General features: G+C 40.5%; 3 protein-coding genes across 4 annotated transcripts; all 3 read left to right on the forward strand.

The window, feature by feature from the left end:
- The first annotated feature begins 973 nt into the window (after positions 1–973).
- On the forward strand, positions 974–1,738 carry LOC103979178 (uncharacterized). The gene is made up of 2 exons (XM_009395236.3): positions 974–1,184; positions 1,266–1,738. Exons 1-2 carry the CDS (start codon positions 1,051–1,053, stop codon positions 1,501–1,503), a joined length of 372 nt encoding a protein of 123 aa, XP_009393511.2. The 5' UTR covers positions 974–1,050; the 3' UTR covers positions 1,504–1,738.
- A 1,809-nt stretch (positions 1,739–3,547) lies between these two features.
- LOC135607998 (uncharacterized) lies at positions 3,548–11,166 on the forward strand. The gene is made up of 8 exons (XM_065100373.1): positions 3,548–3,683; positions 3,773–3,917; positions 5,523–5,592; positions 5,683–5,842; positions 8,671–8,752; positions 9,727–9,943; positions 10,101–10,165; positions 10,621–11,166. The coding sequence occupies exons 1-8, from the start codon at positions 3,571–3,573 to the stop codon at positions 10,873–10,875; spliced, it is 1,107 nt and encodes a 368-aa protein (XP_064956445.1). The 5' UTR covers positions 3,548–3,570; the 3' UTR covers positions 10,876–11,166.
- A 1,014-nt stretch (positions 11,167–12,180) lies between these two features.
- LOC103979176 (thioredoxin-like fold domain-containing protein MRL7 homolog, chloroplastic) lies at positions 12,181–21,900 on the forward strand. Of its 2 annotated transcripts, none has more exons than XM_065100378.1 (5): positions 12,181–12,942; positions 20,995–21,079; positions 21,243–21,354; positions 21,446–21,560; positions 21,656–21,900. In XM_065100378.1, the coding sequence occupies exons 1-4, from the start codon at positions 12,209–12,211 to the stop codon at positions 21,547–21,549; spliced, it is 1,035 nt and encodes a 344-aa protein (XP_064956450.1). In that variant the 5' UTR covers positions 12,181–12,208; the 3' UTR covers positions 21,550–21,560; positions 21,656–21,900. The 2 variants fall into 2 exon arrangements, with proteins under 2 accessions (XP_064956450.1, XP_009393509.2); XM_009395234.3 differs by having other exon boundaries at positions 21,671–21,900.
- The last annotated feature ends 476 nt before the right edge of the window (positions 21,901–22,376 follow it).

The following is a 22,376-nucleotide window of genomic DNA, read 5'->3' on the forward strand; positions in this document are numbered from 1 at the left end:
AATAATGTATTGTATGCCAAGAGTTGAATTTCCTATACCAAATATTTACTATTAGTTGTCCAACTGAATTATTCAGAAGCTCAAATATTAAAAAAATATTATATCGATCCATCATATTTAAAAAAATGAAAAATATGGAGAAAATAAAAAAAATCATAGATTGTCCAAACATGGAATAAATCACAAAAATATCAGAGAATTTTAAATTAGAAAAATTATAATAATGTCCATTTGGATGTAATTCAAAATTTTCATAAAAATATATATTATTTTTTATTTAACCCTAAAAATAGTGTCTTGCATACTAGCAATTAAATTTTCTTGACCAAATTTTTACTAGTGGTTGCAGACCTATTTTGAAGCTCAAATATTAAAAAATATTACATTTATCCATCATATTTTGATAGAAATAGAAAAACATGGAGAAAATAAAAACAATTGACAAACTTTTCAGATATTAAATAAATATAAAATTATCTAAATTAGAAAAACAAAGATAAATATATATCTAATTCGAATCTTTTATGAAAAATTCAATTCATGTTGACTAGTCCGTTTATATGATACACTATTTTTGATTTGATCCTAAAAATAGTATCTTGGGATAATATTATAGGTTATGGGCCTATTTAAAGACTCAAATGTCAGCAAAATATTATAGGTGAAAGTAAAAAATAAATAGAAAAATAGGAAAACAATAAATTGTTCGTTTGCTGAATAAATCAGAAAATATTGAAACAATTCTCTAAATCAGAAAAAAAAAAAATTCATATGTTAGATATCATATTGTTTAATTGACTGCACACTGCCTCTACTGCTCTTGCAATGGGAATTGAAATGTGAAACAAAAAACAAAAACAAAAAACAAAAACAATTTCCGCGTCCTGATCTCAGTGAGAGAAACCTTATCCGGAGGCCAGCCAATGGCGGGCGTCCCAACCATGCATTTGGACCGCCACGCTATCCACTCTCCCTTTTCTCTGGATTCCTGTCGACACGAAAAGGATCCGATCTCTACTACTACTGCACCACCGACCGCACGATCGTACGATGGCCCATTCCCTCCCGCTGCTTCCCCGACCGACTTCTCCTCCATCGTCCCCCGCGACGCAGCGAGTCCCTCGGCGTCAGCATCTCGCAGAACCACAATGCGGCGACGGAGCCGTCCGCTTCCACCGCAGACGGTAGCACTTTCTCCTCTTTCCTTGCTTCGATTGATGTGGGTAAGGCGGGTGTTAATTAGCTACCGTCCAATGTGATTCCAGGCAGCTCATCTACGGCCTGGTCGCCGTCGGAGTCGCTTATTCGGTGGCCCCACAAGGCGCTCACGCGGTGAAGCGGCGTCCTTCTCCGCCGCCGCCGCCGCCGGAGGAGAAGGCCGACCCCAACGTGAGCGGCGTGCTGGCTAAGGTGCTGGCGAGCAAGAAGCGGAAGGAGGCCATGAAAGAAGCCGTCGCCAAGCTGAGGGAGCAAGGCAAGTCCATCAACGAGCCATCTCCATGAAGTTCCTCAGCTCACCGACTCCATTTTGCTGTCATATTTGTGCCTGAGATCTCTGTCCGAAATATAATTTACATTCGTGTTTGCTACTTCTGCAATAGACTCGCAAATGTATAGATCGGAAGCTTCTGACTTCTGCAAAGAAAAGCATTCTACATTCGACATCAAATCTCAATGGAAATTAACACCTAAACCTATTATTCGGTAGTAATATTTTGCTGTAATATTTGTGCCCTCAGATCTCTGAGAGTTGCTTAAGATTCATGTTTGCTGCTTCTGCAATAATCACTATGTAAATAGTGAACCTACAACTGTGTAAAATAATAAGATTAATTATATATCATCCCATATAATTAGTTATTTTTAGTATTTCGACTCTTGCAATTTTGAAAGTTATATTAAAATTCTTATACTTACGAAAGTAAAATATTAAGATCTCTAAATAGAGTTAAAAATTAATTTTATAATATTAAAAATCAAGAGAAAAAGATTTTGTTGGAACAATGGAGTTAAATATTTTACGATTTTTGAAAGTATAGAAACTAAAATACTAAAAATAATCAACTCCAAATAATATTTATGCCTTAGATCTCTATGTGAGAGTTACTTTATATTAGTGATTTTTTTAAATGCATTATATATATATTTTTAAAATACTAAAAATAATATATATTTTTAAATGCATTATATTACGATTTTTTTAAATGCATTATATATATTTTTTTAAAATACTAAAAATAATCAACTCCAAATAATATTTTTAAATGCATTATATATATATCAACTCTATTCGGAAATATTAAATGCATTATATATATATATATATCAGATTATATTCGGAAATCAGAAAACCACAAATCAACTCTAACAATTGGTAAGATCCTTTGTTTTATTGTCTGTATCTAAAGCTCCTTAAAGAGTTGGACTCTGATTCTAAATAGGAAGAGACTCTCTCTTTATGGATCCAATAAACTTATTGGGTCATATGTGAATCATACATAGAGGGAACTAATCTATCTTGTATATGATACAATTCAATGCAATAGAATGACCCAATGAGATCCCATCAACTTCTCGACTTGTATAGTTTTATACCACCACCAGTTGCCAATTAATTGCCCTTTTTATGGAATTAAATGTTTCATAAAATCAATTCCCATTTGAGTTTATGAGTACATTTTCCAAGAAGAGCGGGTATTTATTATTTTCATCATAATCACGTAATAATGAACTCTTAAGATCAAATTAGAATGCAAAAATTTTGGTAATAGGACATGTTGTTAGGTTTTGGGAGTGAGATATACATTTTTATGATTTTTTATAAATACTTGAATCTTCTAATATTCACATAAATTGCTTTAAAATGTTCATATCATTGTAAATAATTTCTTCTTTCGCCTTGCAGCACAGTTTGTGTGTCAACCTTTAAGAACAAAATAGATTACATAGGTTTTGATAATATAGTATACATTAGTTTTCGGGAGTGTCATTGAGTTCGAATCGAAATTGAGTTGGAATCGAAACTAAATCAATTGATAATTTGTTGATTTGAATCCAAAATTTAATTAATTGGAACCAATGATTTCGATTCAGACTTGATAACGATTTAAAAAAATACTTAAATTATATATTTTTAATATATTTAAAAAATTATTTATATTTAAAAATTATAAAAATTTAACAATTCAAATCGGAACTAAAATCATTATAATAGTCTTTATTTTAGCTTAACCCAAACACTATCAAATACATAAAGTTTGTAATTATCAAGGATTTTAATTCCCATGAAATGTTTTCAAAATTTTCATATATTGATCATAATTTCTTTCACCTTTAATTTTTAAGAACAATATAATTTGGAATATGTCATATTATTAAATTTTTGGGTGATATAAAATTTTCTTAATTATCCAAACTATTAAAAATACACAAATTCTGCAATTCTCAAGAATATTACATAAAATATTTTAAAAATTCAATTTTTTTCCCCCACTTTGTAGCACAATTTTTAAAGTACATCTGGTAGCGCGAATCTTGAAGTGTGTCTTGTGCTTCTAGCAATGAAAAGCAATGACGGGTGTGGGAGGTGGGTGTGGAGGGGACATGAGATCGGTGCCGTCGTCGCTGCCCTCCCACTTCCCTTCGATTCCTCCTCTCGCCGAGCGATCCGTTCGAACCCGACGGTATCAAACTCTCTCCCTTGCGACCCGTTGTTGTACGCTCGTGCCGATTTAAGAATCCCAGGAGTCCCATTCTTTGGCGTCCATCTCAGGCGCCGGGTTGAGGTGAGGCGGATGGCCGCGAGGTGCTCGATCGCTCCCGGCGGCGGTGAAGGCAGTAGCAGGATGGCCAGCAGCGTGGAGGTTCCTCAGTCTTTGGATGGGATCCGAACCCTAGCTGAGTCTGGTCGGTTCAAGGTATGATCTTCCCCCCTTATCTTCCTTGGAGTAGTATGATTTTCCCCGGCTGCTTCTTTTTTGGGAATCATAAGCTTACTGTTAATTAGAGACAAGTGAAAAACGACCAAATGCAGGCTGACTTGTTTCTCTATTCGTTATTCGGGCAGTAAGATTTTGCTAGTTAACACAAGGGGCAATAACAGTTTATAATGCTTGGTGGCATCCTAGATCTAATTTAATTGGGTTTTACTTTAGAATCTATCAATTTTACGAAAAAAAAAAGGAGACAAACACATAAGGCAACCAATATGTAAGCTTATAAATTATAGAGGGTATATTTAGACAATTAATAGATTCATTTTGGAACTCCATATGCAAAAAGAGATCTAGTGAACTTTAGGGCGCACTTGTCACACCTGTCCCACTCACTGTATGTTGTTACCCCATTGTTATCTGGACAAAGATTCATCTACTTTTGTTTATCACACTGAATTTAAATTCCATTGCATTATTTTGGGATGCTTATAACTGCCTTATATATGCAAATTCAGTAAAAATCACATACGATGAAAGTTGTAGTGAATCTCTGATCATGATGCAGATCAGAGTTAATAACACTAGCATCCATATCCTATTATGAGCTCTGGAAGAGAAATTATCTGTTTTAACTATTTTGTAAGTTGAATTTGTGTAGGTGCAGATATCTGCAGGTTCCATTAAGTAGAAATCGAAGGTTGCAGAATTTAGCTTTTGATATTGGTCCCATTTAGCTTCTGATATTGGTTCCTGTGGTGCTGTTTCATGGGCTTTAGGGACGTCATATTGATCACTGCATGTCACCTGGAAGTTACAGAGTTTAGCAAAAGCATTACAATATTCCATTCTGTTAAAATGTTTGTGTTGACGAATGTCAACCAAAGGACCTAGGATAGCAATCTAGAATCCAGATGATATAACAATAGTCTTGGCATTTGAAGGCATCAATTTTGTTTATAGAGCAGGATATTGAAACCCCAAAACATGACATACTTTATCATTTAATATCAGAAAGCCTAATCTAACTAAAAGTTTGGAGTTATGTAGAAATTCAGTTCATCAACTTAAGAAAGCAGAAATGAATAATGAAAGTTCACAAGAAAAAAATTGGAGTGTTCGGGATAATTAATTTAAGCTTTTAAGGGGGCCCGGTTGTTCTGAGTCAAGATAAGCTGACACTGGTATGATATGACCTTATATAGGTCAACGTTACCCCAGTATAGCTGGGCTGACAGACCTCTGTTTTGCAGTGTATAGTTGGTATGACCTCATGTATTTATCATTTAAGAAATCCCATAACAATCAACATAATAACAAAATACAGCAACAACAAGAACAACAACAACAACATCAACATCAACAGCAATTACAATAAGCCATAATGTCCCAATTATTTAAGGTTGGTAACATGGATCTTTCCTGTCCTTAAAGTTTTGCATAATGCAGTTATTTAGTTAAATCAAGAGCATTCATATTAAAACTGATAAGAATGCAAAAAAAATCAAAGATTAAATATTAGATAGCTGATAGTAATAACCTAGCAGTAAAGTGCCTAGAGCTTAATGCTTGTTTCTTGCTTTGTGACAGGGATGGTTCTTGGATCAATTTGGAGTTCTTCATGATGGGAAAAAGCCTTATCCTGGAGCCATTTATACTTGTATGCTGTATTTTTCTTGCTTTAGTATTAGCTTGCTCTAAATAAATGGTGGTTTCATGTTTTGTTACTGACCACATGGTACCATTTTAGTAGAGAAGCTAGCTGAACATGGTGCAAAACTTGTGATCATAAGCAATTCTTCACGGAGATCATGTACAACGATAGAGAAGTTAAAAAGCCTTGGTTTTAATTCTTCTCTTTTTTCTGGTGCCATCACTAGTGGAGAGTTGACTCATCAATATCTTCTAAGGTCAGATTCCTGTTATTCTTGATGGTTGCAAGTTGATACATTACTGTTTTCCCACTTCTGCAGCAATTTAAATAATAACGAGATGTTTTGGACCTCTTGGTTACAGTGCCAGCTTTGCAGATCTGATAGTTTTTCTACATTTTTGCTGAAGGGTTTCTTTTTTCTGCCTTTGGACATTAGTTGACAAAACTAATGTATATTATTGTGATGGAACTTTTACAAATCCATATATTCTCCAATTGATTAAGATCTTTAATTTCTCTCTTTTATGCATCTGAATACTAAATACGAATTATGAAACAGAGTATAAGCTTATAAGATCAGAGTGTGATTGTTATTATTAGCTGACATTCTCTTTCATCGATCTTCCCCATATCATCTTGTGATAGTCAATAGATTTGGCTTTTCATTTCTGTATCAGTAATTCTCAACCTTTTAATTTAGGAACTGGGTGTGTTATAGATCATCATGTGTTTTTTTTGGTATTCGTGCTTTGCTAACTTATACATCCTTTGTGTTTCTTAAGGGAACCTAAATAAATTATGCAGGTATTTCCATGTTTGTAGGATTGGATTTGGGATTGGTTGGATTGGATTGAGGATAAAGATTGAACAATGAAGTAATTTTTACTGAAATTTTGAAAAAGAAACAAAGAAATAACCAAATAATTTTATGTACAAATAATACAGAAATATATGTACTATTAAATAAAAAAAAAATTCTCATTGCAGTAATAAACCAAAATAAAACCCATGAACATAATGGATTTTAAATCCAATGTTTTACAGGTACGTTACCCATTCCTCCCCTCCCTCAATTACAATCGTTGTTCTTCTCTTATTCTCCTCTCTTCTCTCTCTTGTCTGTTGTGACAAAATCAGTATCAAAGAGGGATATTTTTCACCCCTATTTACAACAACAATAAATAAGTAGTCAATGTAAGAAAGGTACAAGAAATTTAAAATGGATAACAAGATATGACCATGTTTGTATTATGTGACAGATACCTCAAAATTATACTTGGAGAACTTGTTAGCTTTTGGAACCAAAGGAGAATATGCTTTGCAGAACTTAAAGTTACTATTATATAAGCACAATATCTAGAGAAAGTCCCTCTCAACACCATCCATGTGAATGTTAATATTTAGTGATTATTAGTGAATATGAAATTGATGCAGAGCTTAAAGTTTATGGACAAGAAATCATTTATGGAGCACAATTCAATCATCTGTTATCATGAGCACTCTCCCAAGGTGTTTGTTGGATCACGATCCTAGCTATTAACTTATAGTGTAAAAATTTTAACCAATAAAGTCAAATCATCTATCTCTTAGAAGATGCAAGAATAAATCAATATGTTTAAATCATGGTACACTACTGTAACACTCAGGTTGTAACATTACAATAGAATTTATGCTTCGTATCTGATGATAACCAGCCACGAATCCCATGTTGTCCACAGATTGTAGTCTTTTGTTCATTAAAAATTAGTTAAATACTAGTGTTTTTAGTCATCCAACCCTTCCTTGACTTGATCTGTAATAATCTGCAGTTTAGCAACTGCAAACCAGTGAGAAGGAATCAATGGAATGATAGAACAGAAAAAAAGAACCATGTCATCTGTCTCTTTTGTGAAACAAGATGGACAGTAGAGGATCCAGACATTTTGGAGAGGAAATGAAAGATGGAGGATGCAATAGAATGATACCTTAGGCGTCCTTCGGCGTAACAGGCGTGAGATGGAGCAGGCGACCTGACAGAGGTGGACTTGTGAGAGAAGGGGCAACGTCAAAGAGAAGAGATGAGAAAATTATGGTTTGAGTTTCTATTATATAATGACAATCTTGTGGTTTTAGATAATATAGTAGGGTGTTTTAGGAAATCAAAAAAAAATATTAGCATTCCACAAATTCTCCAATGCAGATGCTACCTTAGGGTAGCATCCGCATTTGGGCATTTACAATGTAGCATCCAATCGAAATGCGATTTGAAAAATGTTTACCAAACACCAATTCACATTTGAAATATGCATTGGGCCCTCAATGCACATTTTAAATGTGTTTCCAAATGCACCCTTAAGCCCTTGGAGTAGGTGTATGGCCACATGTCAGGATGGAATGTGGAATTGTGGATAACTACATAAAAAATTGATTGTACATGAGATAGGAGCATTTGCTGGATCGAAGAATTTATTAGTTGACTTTGATTTCTAACTATGTTTTATCGGTTGTTCAAGAGTAAAACCAAAGCAGATATATATTGCTTGGTACAAGAAATACACAGTTGTGAGGATCTAGTCACGTGAAAAAGGGAAAACATGAAATGAAAAAGAGTAAAGATTTTACCATAGATGACTAGAATGATAGAGATAAAATTTTATTAAATTGTGGAAGGGGAACAATAATAAAACAAAATGATAGGGAAAGAGAGACTGGAAGAAAAGTTGTTTATATAAATTAGATATCACAGAATGAGGATCAACAACCTCCAGTTAAAGGTATTATCTGAATAAGAATCTTATTGTGGATGAAGGGTTAGTTTATTGCATCTACTATGAATATCAGATAGTCTAGATTTATTACTAATTGCTAATTTTCATGGATTTTTTGAAATTGCAAACATGCTTGCGCATCTAAACTAGCTGCTACATTATTTCTCAACATTTACATGGATGAACAGACCAGAATTTTAAACATCTGAGAAGAGATTATAGTTTTTGTAACTTTAGCGATAAGACCCTTTTTAAATGATTAAAAAATTATAAAAATGATTTAGCAAATGAGAGGATATTATTATCACTGTTAGTGTCATTTCCCTTTTGTTATCAGGAGGGATGATCCATGGTTTGCAAAACTCGGAAAATCTTGCATTCACATGACGTGGAGTGATCGAGGTGCAATTTCTCTTGAGGTATGCTAATCTTCTTCTTTAAGATGAACAACTGAATTATCATCCCAAGTCCCAACTAAGGTTGTGTGGGTACTAGATTCTATGACTTTTATGTTCTTCATGATCATTAAACTTTTGCATGTCAAACTCGCATCATTTTAAGTGCATAAGTTGAACACTAAATTATCATCTCAACTAAAGTTGTGCTGGTATTTGATTCTAGAACTTTTATGTTCTTAGTGATCATTAAACTTTCGCATGTGGCAATCTGGATATTAGCTGCGTATGGATTACTCTTGGCTGTTATGCATCTACATTTAGTTGTATTGAAGGTTCAAAGATATCCTCTGAAGACTGATGATCTTGTAATTTACCTCCCTTGAAGCCCATGAAGAAGAAAAGGTGACTAAAAACAAGATTCGGAACTTTGAAATTTCTTCCTTTAATTATTCACATTCATATTGGTTGGTTGTTGCTTTATATTGGTTGCTTCATCGCAATTGTTTTTACATCGACAGAAAAGAGTTAACTCAGAACTAAGGTTAGGGGTCTGTACATTAATCTTGGTTGGTTGGTGCCTTATACTGGTTGCTTCATCACAATTTCTGTTCAATTGACAGAAAAGAGTTAACTCAGATGTAGGGTTAGAGGTATACACTAATTTTTTATAGTGCCAGTTGTGGTGTAACCATGATGTGCCAGTCCGAAGAGCTCACACATTATCTCAATTTGCTTAATTGGGAAATGCCATAAAATTTCTAGAACCTGGACAAAACATGCCGATTCCTTTTTTAAACTGTGACTCTAAGACTGTGATCGAAAAATAAAAGCAATCAAGCAACATAATAGTGAGAAAAGAAATCGAATGACCTGATTAAACAACCATCACCTTTAAGAGAGTCCACATTAGTTAACAATGACAGAATATAGCTTGCATTCTTTTTGCTGATAAACTGAAGGCACATTTAGTAGATGCTTGTGATTTGACCTTACAGGGCTTGGGCTTGCAAGTTGTGAGCAATGTGGATGATGCAGATTTTGTACTTGCTCATGGCACAGAAGCACTTGGTGTTCCTTCCGGCGAATCACTACCCATGAGTCTTGATGATCTTGGGCAAATCCTGGAGATGTGTGCCAAAAGAAAAATTCCCATGGTAGTAGCAAATCCAGATTATGTTACTGTTGAAGCTAGAGCATTGCGTGTTATGCCTGGTGAAGTTGGCCCTATACTCTTATTGCGTGTAGATTTTATTGATATCTTTAATCTTAGATTAGTTTATTAACTAATTCACTTTACCAATTTTTGTATCAATTCACTCTGAGCTCAGATAGCTTTTTACGAGTAATATTATCTCTTCCTCTCTTGTAGGAACACTGGCAGATAAATATGAAAAGCTTGGTGGTGAAGTAAAATGGATGGGAAAGCCAGAAAAGGTGACATTTTGCTAGTTATTATGTGTACTTACCCTTGCCTCAATTATGTAACTTGCTTCTTTACCATTCTCTATAGTGATGTAGAGGACATATATGCAGATGATGAGTAAGCAAAGACAATAGATAGGTTTAAAGTGGAACCACACAAGCTAAGGCGCTAAATGAATAATTTAAGGCTTCTACTTCATCATTTAGCCAGATGACGTATACAAGTTAATGTTTTCTTTTTTCTATGGGGCGGATTTTTCATAGAATGATGCATATGTGGCATATGAAGTTAATTCTGCTGGCTAAAGAAGTTAATTGGTTCTGTTGTTTTTGAGGTACTAATCACATCAATATGAATGCAGTCAATTGCATGATATTTTACTGCACTTCAAAATACACATGCTAGATTTCTACCTAGTGTTTACTGTAAACATGTTAGATTTAACGTGATGTGATTCCTGCTTCAGGTGATATATTCAGCAGCCATGGCAATGGTTGGTGTAGATGCATGCGATTGTATCACGGTGGGTGATTCCCTTCATCATGACATAAAGGGCGCAAATAAAACTGGGATTGCATCAGCATTTATCACATGTGGCATCCATGCCACGGAACTTGGAATTGGTACCTTTGGAGAAACTGCTGGATTCGATGCGGTCCAATCTCTGGCCCGCAAATATGATGCCTATCCATCTTATGTTTTGCCAGCTTTTACATGGTAGGAAATCCACTTTCGTCGAGTATCATGACATCTTTGTTCCAGTCACTATGCAATTTGGGAGTCAGAATGGTCATAGTTGGGGAGACTTTGATACCACAATATTTATCAATAACAAGGAATATTGGTGAGCACATACACTTCATCGTTCAAGGTTGGTTCTTTCTTCAACAATGTTATTTTGACTTATATTTTGAGATCTGTACTCTTTTCAAGAGGGACTTCCAAGCTTGTGGAACATGAAAAATATTTCACATTAATTCGATCATTGATGCTGTCCCGATTCTCATCTTCATAGAGATATTTTTGACACTCATGATTTGCTGAAGTAGAACTGTCTTAGCTGTCAATTGTTGGCAAAAACGATTATTTCTTATGGGTCATCATTCTTATTGCTAAATATGAAAATATTGATCCTTTGAACCCCAAAAAGTACACAAACTTTCGTTGCATGTTGCCATTGGTGATATGTGCAGGCTTTTGATGATTCCTTGTTGCACAGTTTTATTTAATGTTCTTATGGCGTTGGATTATATTCGCTTTTTACTTAAGTTGGACATCCATCTCTGTTTCTTTTCTCATTAGAACACTTGGAGCTTGGGTTAGAAAAAACCTGTGGCTTATAGCTAAATCTTCGTGGCTTCTTTGATCCCACGTATTTTGATTTGATGTTCAAAGAAACTCAATTTTTTTGGAAATATACATAAAAAAATTGTATAATTTGTACCTTTTTAATCGTCCAAAATTATTAACAGATTAATTATCAATTATTTTAATTTATTATTTTTAATATCTTAATTTTTATATTTTTAAAAATTATATCGAGATCTTTATTCTTACGAATGTTTTGAACATAAAACATTAAATCTTGTTTCTTTTCGTCGTCGATTCTATCAGTAAAAATAGTATATTTATTATTATATATTAAAATAATATTAACATACGATTAAAAATATAATTTTGTAATATTATTTCCGTTGTTCAAAAGAAAAATAATATTGATTTCTTGACGTATTTTCATAGAAATTACATTAGAAGAAACTAATATTAATTAAAATAATATTATACAATTACTTTTTAATTTTAATTTAATATTAATTTTCGGATGCAGTATTTTCATCATCAAAATTAAGAAAAAAGAATTTAAATATTTTTAAAACTGTAAGATCATGATGTTAAAGATAATTAACTGCAAAGATAATATGAAATTAGTCCGAAATTAATCAACGGCTGTTAGAGTTTAATTTTTTCTTTTAATAAGAAATATTTTAGAACAAAACGTTTATATATTACCGCGTCTTATCCTGCTCGTCCCCGCCGCCTCAGGAGGGGAAGAAATGTCACTGCTTCCGACACTCGCTCCCGAAACCTTGTACAGTCTCCGCTCGGAACATTCCTCCTCGTCCCCGCACTTCTTCCTTCTCTCTCCAAACCGGAACCTTTATTCCCGATCTCTCACCTTCTCTTCACGAACCCCTCGGCGTCTCCCCTCCTCCCACGTCTCGGCATCGGCCGCTGCCGCCGACCGAAACCCTAAACCTAAGGTCAAAGGCCGTCGGCCGCCGAAGCCCGACCCACCGCCGCAAGGAACTGAGGCCGTCGAGGGCGGCCCCGGTGCCGGCGATGCCTTCCCCACGACGATACCAGGCAAGCCGAGGCGCGGTCGCAGGAGCGAGGCGGCGGCGGTGGAGGACTTCGTGAGGGATCGGCTCGAGCGAACGTTCGCTTCGATACGGGAGCAGAGCGCGGGGGTGCTGGAGGGGAAGGAAGGGGTGCTCAAGGAGAGGAGGGCCGAGGAGGGCTCGGAGGGAGAGGGGAAGGCGGAGGAGGAGGTGGTGGTGGAGGAGGACGATCCGGATTGGCCGTTGGATGCGGATGTCGGGTGGGGAATCAGAGCGTCGGAGTACTTCGATAAGCACCCGATCAAGAACGTGGTGGAAGACGGGGTAGAGATCGATTGGGAGGGGGAGATGGATGAGGGATGGGTGAAAGAGATCAATTGCTTGGAGTGGGAAAGCTTCGCCTTCCACCCGAGCCCTCTCGTTGTTCTCGTGTTCGAACGCTATAACAGGTGATACTCTCTCTCTCTCTCTCTCTCTCCTCTGCAGTTTGATTCTTTTGTATATGTTCGTACTCATGAATGATGAAACTGATATACTCTTGTCTTTTGAGTGGGATTATAATAGGTGTATTGGAATGTCAATCATATCGTATAGATGCTTAAGAGCCAAACGATAATTGTGTGGGGATGAAGCTGTGACAGAGTAGTGAATGTTGCTCTAACAACTTGTGAGAGGTCAAAGCAAGATGCTATTTTGGATGGAGTTGCTTTCTTTTGGTTTTTTTTTTCATTGTCATTTAGAGTCATAATATGAAATGCTAATTGCTGATCCCATCCACATCTTGTTAGATTTCTAGGTACTGCATATAAACCCATACAGTTCGACAAGAATGTAGCACTTTTCTTAGCAGTTTGCAGGCTGTATAATGATTTTTTTTGATATAACCCAAGAATGGGTCTAATTTTGGGAGGAAACGTACTTGAAAGTACAAGTTACAGCAGAAAGGCTCCAGTGCTTACAATGCCAAGTATTATTGTAAATCTGAGTTGGAGAACACCAGCATGAATAAATTATTTCAATGTATAAGTCTGTAGATGTGTGAATGGAGATGAATTTCTTAACTCAGCTGGAACCTGCTGTTGTGAGTCAAGTGATGCCCAGTCCTTCCATGTTAGACAAAAAATTGTAAATGTAAAATAAAGACATCAAATGAATCGGGAGATACTGGAAGCAGTTGAGTGCCCAATTGTTATCGTATGGTTAATTTGTGTTATAAGAGTCTTCATTGTGGATTCCGAAACTAGCGTAGGCATCGTCTTTTGATTGTTCTCCATGTGAAGCCTTGGCTATTTGTCTAGTAGACTAGGGTTGGGTAACAAAGGCATGGAATTTAGAGTGGGCAACATAGATTTGGAAGAAGGTTATGTTTTAAACATAAATTCTGCAATCTAGTGTGAAAAAGGAATGTAGTAACGGGAAATAATCTGTTTCTCTATGGACTGAAAAGAGAAACAATCATATGGTGACATATGTTGGGTACTTTGAGTAGTATATAATGATGTTAAATTTACCGAGTTGTCACGAACGGTCGTCGCGCACCCGCAACAACTCCGTTCAACGATCCGTTCGTCGCTCACACCCGCTTGTACAGCTGCTTGACAGCAGGTTTTCTTATGGTTTTGGGTCATTTTGCTTGTAAATATGTAAGTTCGAACAAGCTGCAGCGCTGCAATGCGACCGCTCACCGAACCGAGCAAAACAGCCCCAAAACAGCCCAAATCAGCCCTGTTTTCGCGTGCCACGAGTTCGCGCGGCGAACTGTCTCGTCAAAGCAAAATGTCAGCCATCTCAGACCCCAGGAACCCCCCAGGTGGCACCGGGCTGGATGGGGCTTCGGTTATATACCGGGCGTTGAACACTCTTTCGCAAGTTCGCACGTGACCTTTACGGGAACTTGGTGTTGCGCCTGGGACCAGGTGAGCGGCTGTTTGTGGGCTTGCAGCTGTTCGTTCATCCTTGAAAGCCTTGTTTTCCTCCCTCTCCCTCTTTTCTCTTGTGCACACAAGGTGTTCGACGATTTGCTTGTAAAGCTTCCCTTTTCGCGAGACTTCGGGACTTGTCCGTTGCTCGTTCTTTCGATCTAACTTTCTTTCTCTTTTACAGGTCCTTCGGGACCTGCGAGAGGTTACAAAGTGGCTGATCCTTGCGGAGCAAGATCGCAAGGGCGAAGCGCGACTTAGGCAACGCAAGCTAAGTTCGCGTCTTTGCCGCACGGGTGACCCGCGACTTTGGCAACGCACGCTAACTTCGAGTCTTTGGCCGCAAGGGTGCCTCACGCCTTAGGCAATTCCAGCTAAGGTCGTGACATTGTGGTATCAGAGCGGGCAAGCTTTTCGATCGAATAGCGAACGAACTTCGCAACTTCGCCATGGCAAAGCATCGTGGCGAATCAAGCAAGACGGGGCAAGCCGGAACCTTGCCCCAAGCAGCCGCAGGTGGGCTGCATGTGCACACTCGCTCTCATGCTGTTGGAGCCGCTCACGAGGATCGCGGCAGCGAACAGGATGAGCGAGAAGTTGGCAACTCTCCGCGAGCGGAGGAAGCGCAATCTGGTGCGCTAATGGGGAAAAAGAGTCATAAGGAGAGACTCACGACGGCGGAAACCCGCCTGGATGTTCTGGAAGCGAGCATGGAGGAACTCTACCATGGCCAACAAAGGCTTGTTGGGGTAGAGAGCTCGCAAGAGGAAGCAGAGTCCAGGATCGACAAGGTCGAGGCCCTAGTCGATCGACTGTCTGATGACACCAAGGACTCCGTGCTACACTCACAGGATGTTGTGGCGGAACTCACGGCAAAGGTGGCTATGCTCACAAGAACGCTAAATGCGGGAGGAGGCAACACCCGCGTTGCACCGCCACAAAACTTGAGGGCACCTGAGCCCCATGGATATGGAGGGGCCAGAGATGCCAAGGAGCTCGAGAACTTTCTGTTCGATATGGAACAATACTTCCGAGCTACGAGGCCCGATTCTGAAGATACCAAAGTTTCGATAGCAACAATGTATCTGAATGGAGATGCGAAACTTTGGTGGCGAACTCGTTGGGAGGAGATCCAACAAGGTCGGTGTCGAGTCGACACATGGGAAGACTTGAAGCGGGAGTTGAGAACTCAGTTTCTACCGGAGAACACAGAGTTCGTCGCGAGAAGGAAGTTGAGACAACTCCGCCAAAGTACTACCATCCGAGACTATGTGAAGCAGTTTTCTGCACTGATGCTGGACATACAGGACATGTCCGAGAAGGACAAGTTGTTCAGCTTCCTTGATGGTTTGAAACCATGGGCTCAACAGGAGCTGAATCGAAGGAATGTTACCGACGTGGTCGGGGCAATTGCAGCTGCAGAAAGGCTCACCGACTTCGTTTCCTCTGAAGACCCAACGAGAAGGAAACAATCTTCAAACAATCGCCCTCCAAAACATTCTCGAGGGAAGGAACTCGGGGGCGAACAGAAGAAGAAGAGCTCCCACAAAGGGCCGAACCCGAAAGGCAAGGTCTCAAAACCTGGAGGATGCTTCTTGTGCGGAGGACCGCACATGGTAAGGGAGTGCCCACAAAAACAGGCACTCAATGCATTAACGGCTTCCATCCACCCTCCCCGATCAGACAAGGGCAAAGCTGTTGCGCTTAGCTCAAGCAGTTCTGAATCCAGCAGCGACGATGAGGAGTCGCAAGGACCCCGAATGGGAGCAATGCGTTTGTTGAACGCTATGCGGGGTCAAGTGGGGGAGAACATGAAGACCAAGGCACAAAAAGCAGGAAGTAGTGAACTGATGTATGTGGACATCAAGCTGAATGGCCAAATGACCCGTGCAATGGTGGACACGGGCGCTACCCACAACTTCATAGCCGATCGCGAAGCACAACGACTTGGGTTGACATTGGAGAAGAGCCCAAGCCGAATGAAGGCGGTGAACTCGGAGGCCAGGCGAATCTCCGGGTTGGCGAAGGGTGTTCCTATCAAAATCGGGATTTGGAGCGGAAACACCAACATGATGGCCGTGCCACTGGACGATTTCCAAGTAATTCTTGGAATGGAATTTATGCACGCGGCGAAGTTGGTGCCGATGCCGTTCTTGAACTCCTTATGTATGATGGGAGGCGATGACCCCTGCGTGGTTCCCGTCTCTCGGAGAGGAACCAAGGAGCCCCAACATATTTCGGCGTTACAATTGAAGAAAGGGGTGCGAAAGGGCGAACTGACATTCGTGGCTGCTATGAAGCTAGAGCCACTCAACGAAGAGGCCATTCAAGAACCTGCTGTGGTGGCGAACGTCCTGAAGGAGTTCAAAGACGTTATGCCACCCGAGTTGCCGAAGACTCTTCCACCACGCAGAGGCGTGGATCACAGCATCGAGCTGGAGCCAGGAGTGAAGCCTCCAGCGAGACCACCCTACCGCATGCCCCCGCCAGAGTTGGCAGAACTCAGAAAGCAGTTAGGTGAACTGCTAAGCGGTGGTCTCATCCGCAGCTCAAAAGCACCTTTCGGAGCTCCAGTTCTCTTCCAGAAGAAACAAGATGGGAGTCTCCGATTATGCGTCGACTACAGAGCCCTCAACAAAGTAACAGTGAAGAACAAGTATCCCATCCCGCTCATTGCGGACTTGTTCGATCAATTGGGCAAGGCGAAGTATTTCTCGAAACTCGACCTTCGGTCGGGATATTGGCAGGTGCGCATTGCTGAAGGCGACGAAGCAAAGACAACTTGCGTGACCAGATATGGAGCGTTTGAGTTCTTGGTGATGCCTTTCGGCTTAACCAACGCTCCGGCCACATTCTGTACTCTCATGAACCAGCTATTCAAGGAGTATTTGGATAAGTTCGTGGTCGTCTACTTGGACGATATCGTCGTTTACAGCCAAACGCTCGAGGAGCACGTCAAGCACCTTCGGACAATTTTCAAGGTTCTCAGGGAGAACACGTTGTTCGTAAAAAGGGAGAAATGCTACTTTGCTCAAATTGAGATCCTATTCTTGGGGCATCAAATCGGTGATGGCTCCATTCGGATGGATAAGTCGAAGGTGCAAGCAGTGGCGGAATGGCGAACTCCAAAGAAGGTGCCAGAGTTGAGATCCTTCCTTGGTTTCGTCAACTACTACCGACGCTTCATTGCGGGATATTCGAAGCGGGCAACCCCACTGACGGAGTTGCTGAAGAAGGAGCAGCCTTGGAAGTGGTCTGACAAATGTGAGATAGCATTCCAAGATCTGAAGGCTGCTGTTCTAGAAGAACCAGTGCTCAAATTGCCAAACTATGGAGAACCCTTTGAAGTCCATACAGATGCTTCGGACTTTGCTATTGGTGGAGTACTCATGCAAGAAGGTCATCCGGTGGCCTACGAGAGCCGCAAGCTCAACGAGACCGAGAGGCGATATCCGGTGCATGAGAAGGAGATGACAGCGGTGATCCACTGCCTACGAGTTTGGCGACACTACCTCCTCGGGTCGAGATTTGTGCTGAGGACAGACAACATCGCCCTGAGCTATTTCCAAACTCAGAAGAAGCTCTCCCCAAAGCAGGCACGGTGGCAGGACTTCCTGGCTGAATTTGACATGGCAATGGAGTACAAGCCCGGGAAGGCGAATGTCGTGGCCGATGCGCTGAGTCGGAAAGTGGAACACGTGAATGCTGCACAACTGGAGGGCAGAGGCCAAGCGAGTCAGTTACACTCCAACTTCCTTTCCCGAATCAGAGATGGACTGTATAGTGATCCCCAGGTAGTTATCCTGATGCAGCTCATCAAAGAAGGCAAGGCACGACGATTCTGGGTCCAGGAGGGACTTGTTTACACAAAAGGGAATAGGGTTTATGTTCCCCGAGTGGACAATTTAAGGCGTGAACTCTTAAAAGAGTGTCACGATTCCCTTTGGGCTGGACACCCCGGCATTCATAGAACGTTGGCTCTCGTGGAGAGGGCCTTCTACTGGCCAAAGATGGGGACTGATGTGGAGGAGTATGTTCGAACGTGCCTTACTTGCCAACAAGACAAGGTGGAGCAGCGGAAGCCGGTGGGACTTTTGGAGCCGTTGCCCGTACCAGAAAGGCCATGGGAGAGCATTTCCTTAGACTTCATATCAAGCTTGCCACCTGTAGGGGGACTCGGATCGATACTCGTGGTAGTCGATCGGTTTTCGAAGTATGCAACTTTCATTGTTGCTCCCCTACACTGTTCAGCAGAAGAGGCGGCCAGACTGATGATGAGAGACGTAGTGAAGTATTGGGGAGTCCCACACAATATCATCAGTGATCGAGACGCTCGGTTTCTGGGACGATTCTGGACCGAGCTATTCAAATTGTTGGGGTCAAAGTTATACTTCTCTACAAGCCTCCACCCCCAAACGGATGGTCAGACTGAAAGAATAAATTCGCTCTTGGAGCAGTATCTCCGGCACTACGTGGGTGCCAATCAACGAGATTGGGTGAAGCTGTTGGACATTGCCCAATTCTCCTACAACTTGCAGCGGAGCTCTGCATCCAACAAAAGCCCCTTCGAAATTATCACAGGACAACAACCGTCGACTCCGCACACCATGGCAATTGGGTATACTGGAAGTAGTCCTTCAGCCTATCATTTCGCAAAGGAGTGGCATCGAAATGCAGATATTGCGCGGGCTTACTTGGAGAAGGCGGCAAAGAAGATGAAGAAGTGGGCTGACTTGGGAAGGCGACCGCAAGAGTTCAAAGTTGGCGATTTGGTGTTGGTAAAGCTCCAACCGGCATCCCTCCAATTCTTCAGGAACAGAGTTCACAAAGGATTGGTGCGTAAGTATGAAGGGCCCTTCCCAATTATCAGCAGGGTAGGCAATGTTTCTTACAGGTTACAGCTGCCGGCGTGGTTCAAAATTCACAACGTTCTTCACGCCAGCAACCTGAAGGCCTACCATTCGGATCCGCAAGATGCTTCTCGAAGTGTTCCAACTCGGCTACCTCCCATCACAGCCTCCTACGAGAAGCGAGTGGAAACCATTCTGGCGGACCGCAAGATAAAGCTACCCAACGGAACGGAGCAGACAGAGTACTTGGTGAAGTGGCGAAAGCTTCCCCGAACTGAAGCCAGTTGGGAGCCTGAAGACGCCCTGCGACATGAAGAAGAAGTCATCAACAACTACCAACAAGCGTCGACGAGGGCGTCGACAGTTTAAGTGGGGGAGAATGTCACGAACGGTCGTCGCGCACCCGCAACAACTCCGTTCAACGATCCGTTCGTCGCTCACACCCGCTTGTACAGCTGCTTGACAGCAGGTTTTCTTATGGTTTTGGGTCATTTTGCTTGTAAATATGTAAGTTCGAACAAGCTGCAGCGTTGCAATGCGACCGCTCACCGAACCGAGCAAAACAACCCCAAAACAGCCCAAATCAGCCCCGTTTTCGCGTGCCACGAGTTCGCGCGGCGAACTGTCTCGTCAAAGCAAAATGTCAGCCATCTCAGACCCCAGGAACCCCCCAGGTGGCACCGGGCTGGATGGAGCTTCGGTTATATACCGGGCGTTGAACACTCTTTCGCAAGTTCGCACGTGACCTTTACGGGAACTTGGTGTTGCGCCTGGGACCAGGTGAGCGGCTGTTTGTGGGCTTGCAGCTGTTCGTTCATCCTTGAAAGCCTTGTTTTCCTCCCTCTCCCTCTTTTCTCTTGTGCACACAAGGTGTTCGACGATTTGCTTGTAAAGCTTCCCTTTTCGCGAGACTTCGGGACTTGTCCGTTGCTCGTTCTTTCGATCTAACTTTCTTTCTCTTTTACAGGTCCTTCGGGACCTGCGAGAGGTTACAAAGTGGCTGATCCTTGCGGAGCAAGATCGCAAGGGCGAAGCGCGACTTAGGCAACGCAAGCTAAGTTCGCGTCTTTGCCGCACGGGTGACCCGCGACTTTGGCAACGCACGCTAACTTCGAGTCTTTGGCCGCAAGGGTGCCTCACGCCTTAGGCAATTCCAGCTAAGGTCGTGACAGAGTGGCCACTCATTGCAAACTATAAATTGTTTCATAAGCATGGAAGAATAATCCAGATTGGCACCCATATCATGGATTTTAATACACAATGCAAACCAGTCACTCGACGCTTGCTTATCTGCTAATTATCTGATGCATTTTGATGGGTATCTTAGAAAAAGTTAGGTTATGCATGATTTTGAGCTGTAAGGAGGGTTACAACATCAATGTTTCATCGGACCCTTGAGGCTGAACCTATACTGTCAGTGTCAAATTTAAAATATACAATCTACAGTAGTTGGCATGAGCAAACGAAGAGAGGGTAAAGGGATAACCCGTATGAGTTTAGGAATGAAGACATTTCCATCCAAGGTCTTAAAATTTTTGATCTGAATTGGCAAGATCGGCTGACTTACATGGAAGGGCATATTTCAATTCAAAATAACTGAAAACAGTTAAATGATGGGTTCAAAAATCTTGGAATTGTGCACATGTCATTATTTGTTGGCAAGTTTGCATTTTCTTATGCGATCAGCACCTGATTGCTGTGTTCTGAGAATGTTCTGTTTGCTGCTTCACAGGGCAGCTCATAACTGGAAGTTGTTAAAGGAGCTGGAGAAGGCAGCTAAGGTATATTGGGATGCTAAGGATCGACTACCTCCAAGGGTACGCCCCATTTATTTCATTATTAAATTTATTAGTTCAAACCTCTTTTCTGATATCTAATGATATCTTATGAGGCATTTCTACTTTTAAAAACTTGTCATTTTTTCCCTTTGTGTTCACATTTTGACCATGGCAAAAAGTGATGCAACACTATGTGCTGCAGACCATCAAGATTGACATCAACATCGAGAAAGACTTGGCTTATGCTCTGAATGTCAAAGCATGTCCCGAGCTATTATTCTTGAAAGGAAACAAGATTCTCTACAGAGAGAAAGGTCAGAGAAGTTCAAATATAAAAAGCTTATCAAAATATGAATTGCCTTTTTTGCCAGATAGTTAATTGATGCTTCCATGTCGGATTTGTAGAGTTTAGGACATCAGATGAATTGGTGCAAATGATTGCACATTTTTACTACAATGCTAAGAGGCCATCGTGGGTTGATTCCGCAAGAGTGTCTTCTCCATTTTGAAGTGTATCCAGGTACATTAAATTTTCTTTGCTGATTTAGATGTACATATTGCCTCTTCTCCCTTGTGTCTGTCCGTTGGTGGTACCATTACAATTTACGAATTTAGTTTTTTTATATGCAGCTTGTTAACCTTAGCTCTCAACTAGCTTGAGGTGTTGATGATCGGTGACCCACCACAATATAAATGGAGCATCAGTTACCAGAGTCTTGGATGACATTTGTTCATACTAGCTAGGTAAAAAGAAGCGCCTGTTAAGAAGGCACACGTCTAACATCGCAAGTGTAGACATGCACCCAAAGAGTTGCTCAATAAGCAAAAAGAAATTAAAGAAAAGAGTTCTTTTGCATGAATACCCCATGAGATATGAGAATTCTTTGCATGCATGCCCATCAATGCTGATGAGTATTAAGTATTTTATGTGTTTGCCCATCAAAAGTTCTAAAAAATTTTTGTACATCTTATTTTTAAAAATTATCATAAGAGTGTTTCTTCTTGTGTGCAAATATTATTTTATCTTTGCTTTTGTTGGACCTGTTGTGCCTTCATCCTACATCAATGCTCTCGTCTCCTTGATTTATCGTCTTACCTTTCTTTCTCTTGTCTTTTAGATCAAACACATCCTAATATATCTTGTTTATCATTCTCAACTACAACATAGGTAGGTAGGCGATTTAGGACTCATTGTGCCTTCATCCTACATCAATGCTCACGTCTCCTTGATTTATCGTCTTAATTTTTTTGATCAAACTCACCCCAATGTCTTGTTTATCATTCTCGACTACAACATAGGTAGGTAGGCAATTTAGGACTCAACTAACGGTTTGCA

The sequence above is a fragment of the Musa acuminata genome, chromosome BXJ2-3, assembly GCF_036884655.1.
Source record: "Musa acuminata AAA Group cultivar baxijiao chromosome BXJ2-3, Cavendish_Baxijiao_AAA, whole genome shotgun sequence".
In the NCBI taxonomy this organism is placed as follows: Eukaryota; Viridiplantae; Streptophyta; class Magnoliopsida; order Zingiberales; family Musaceae; genus Musa; species Musa acuminata.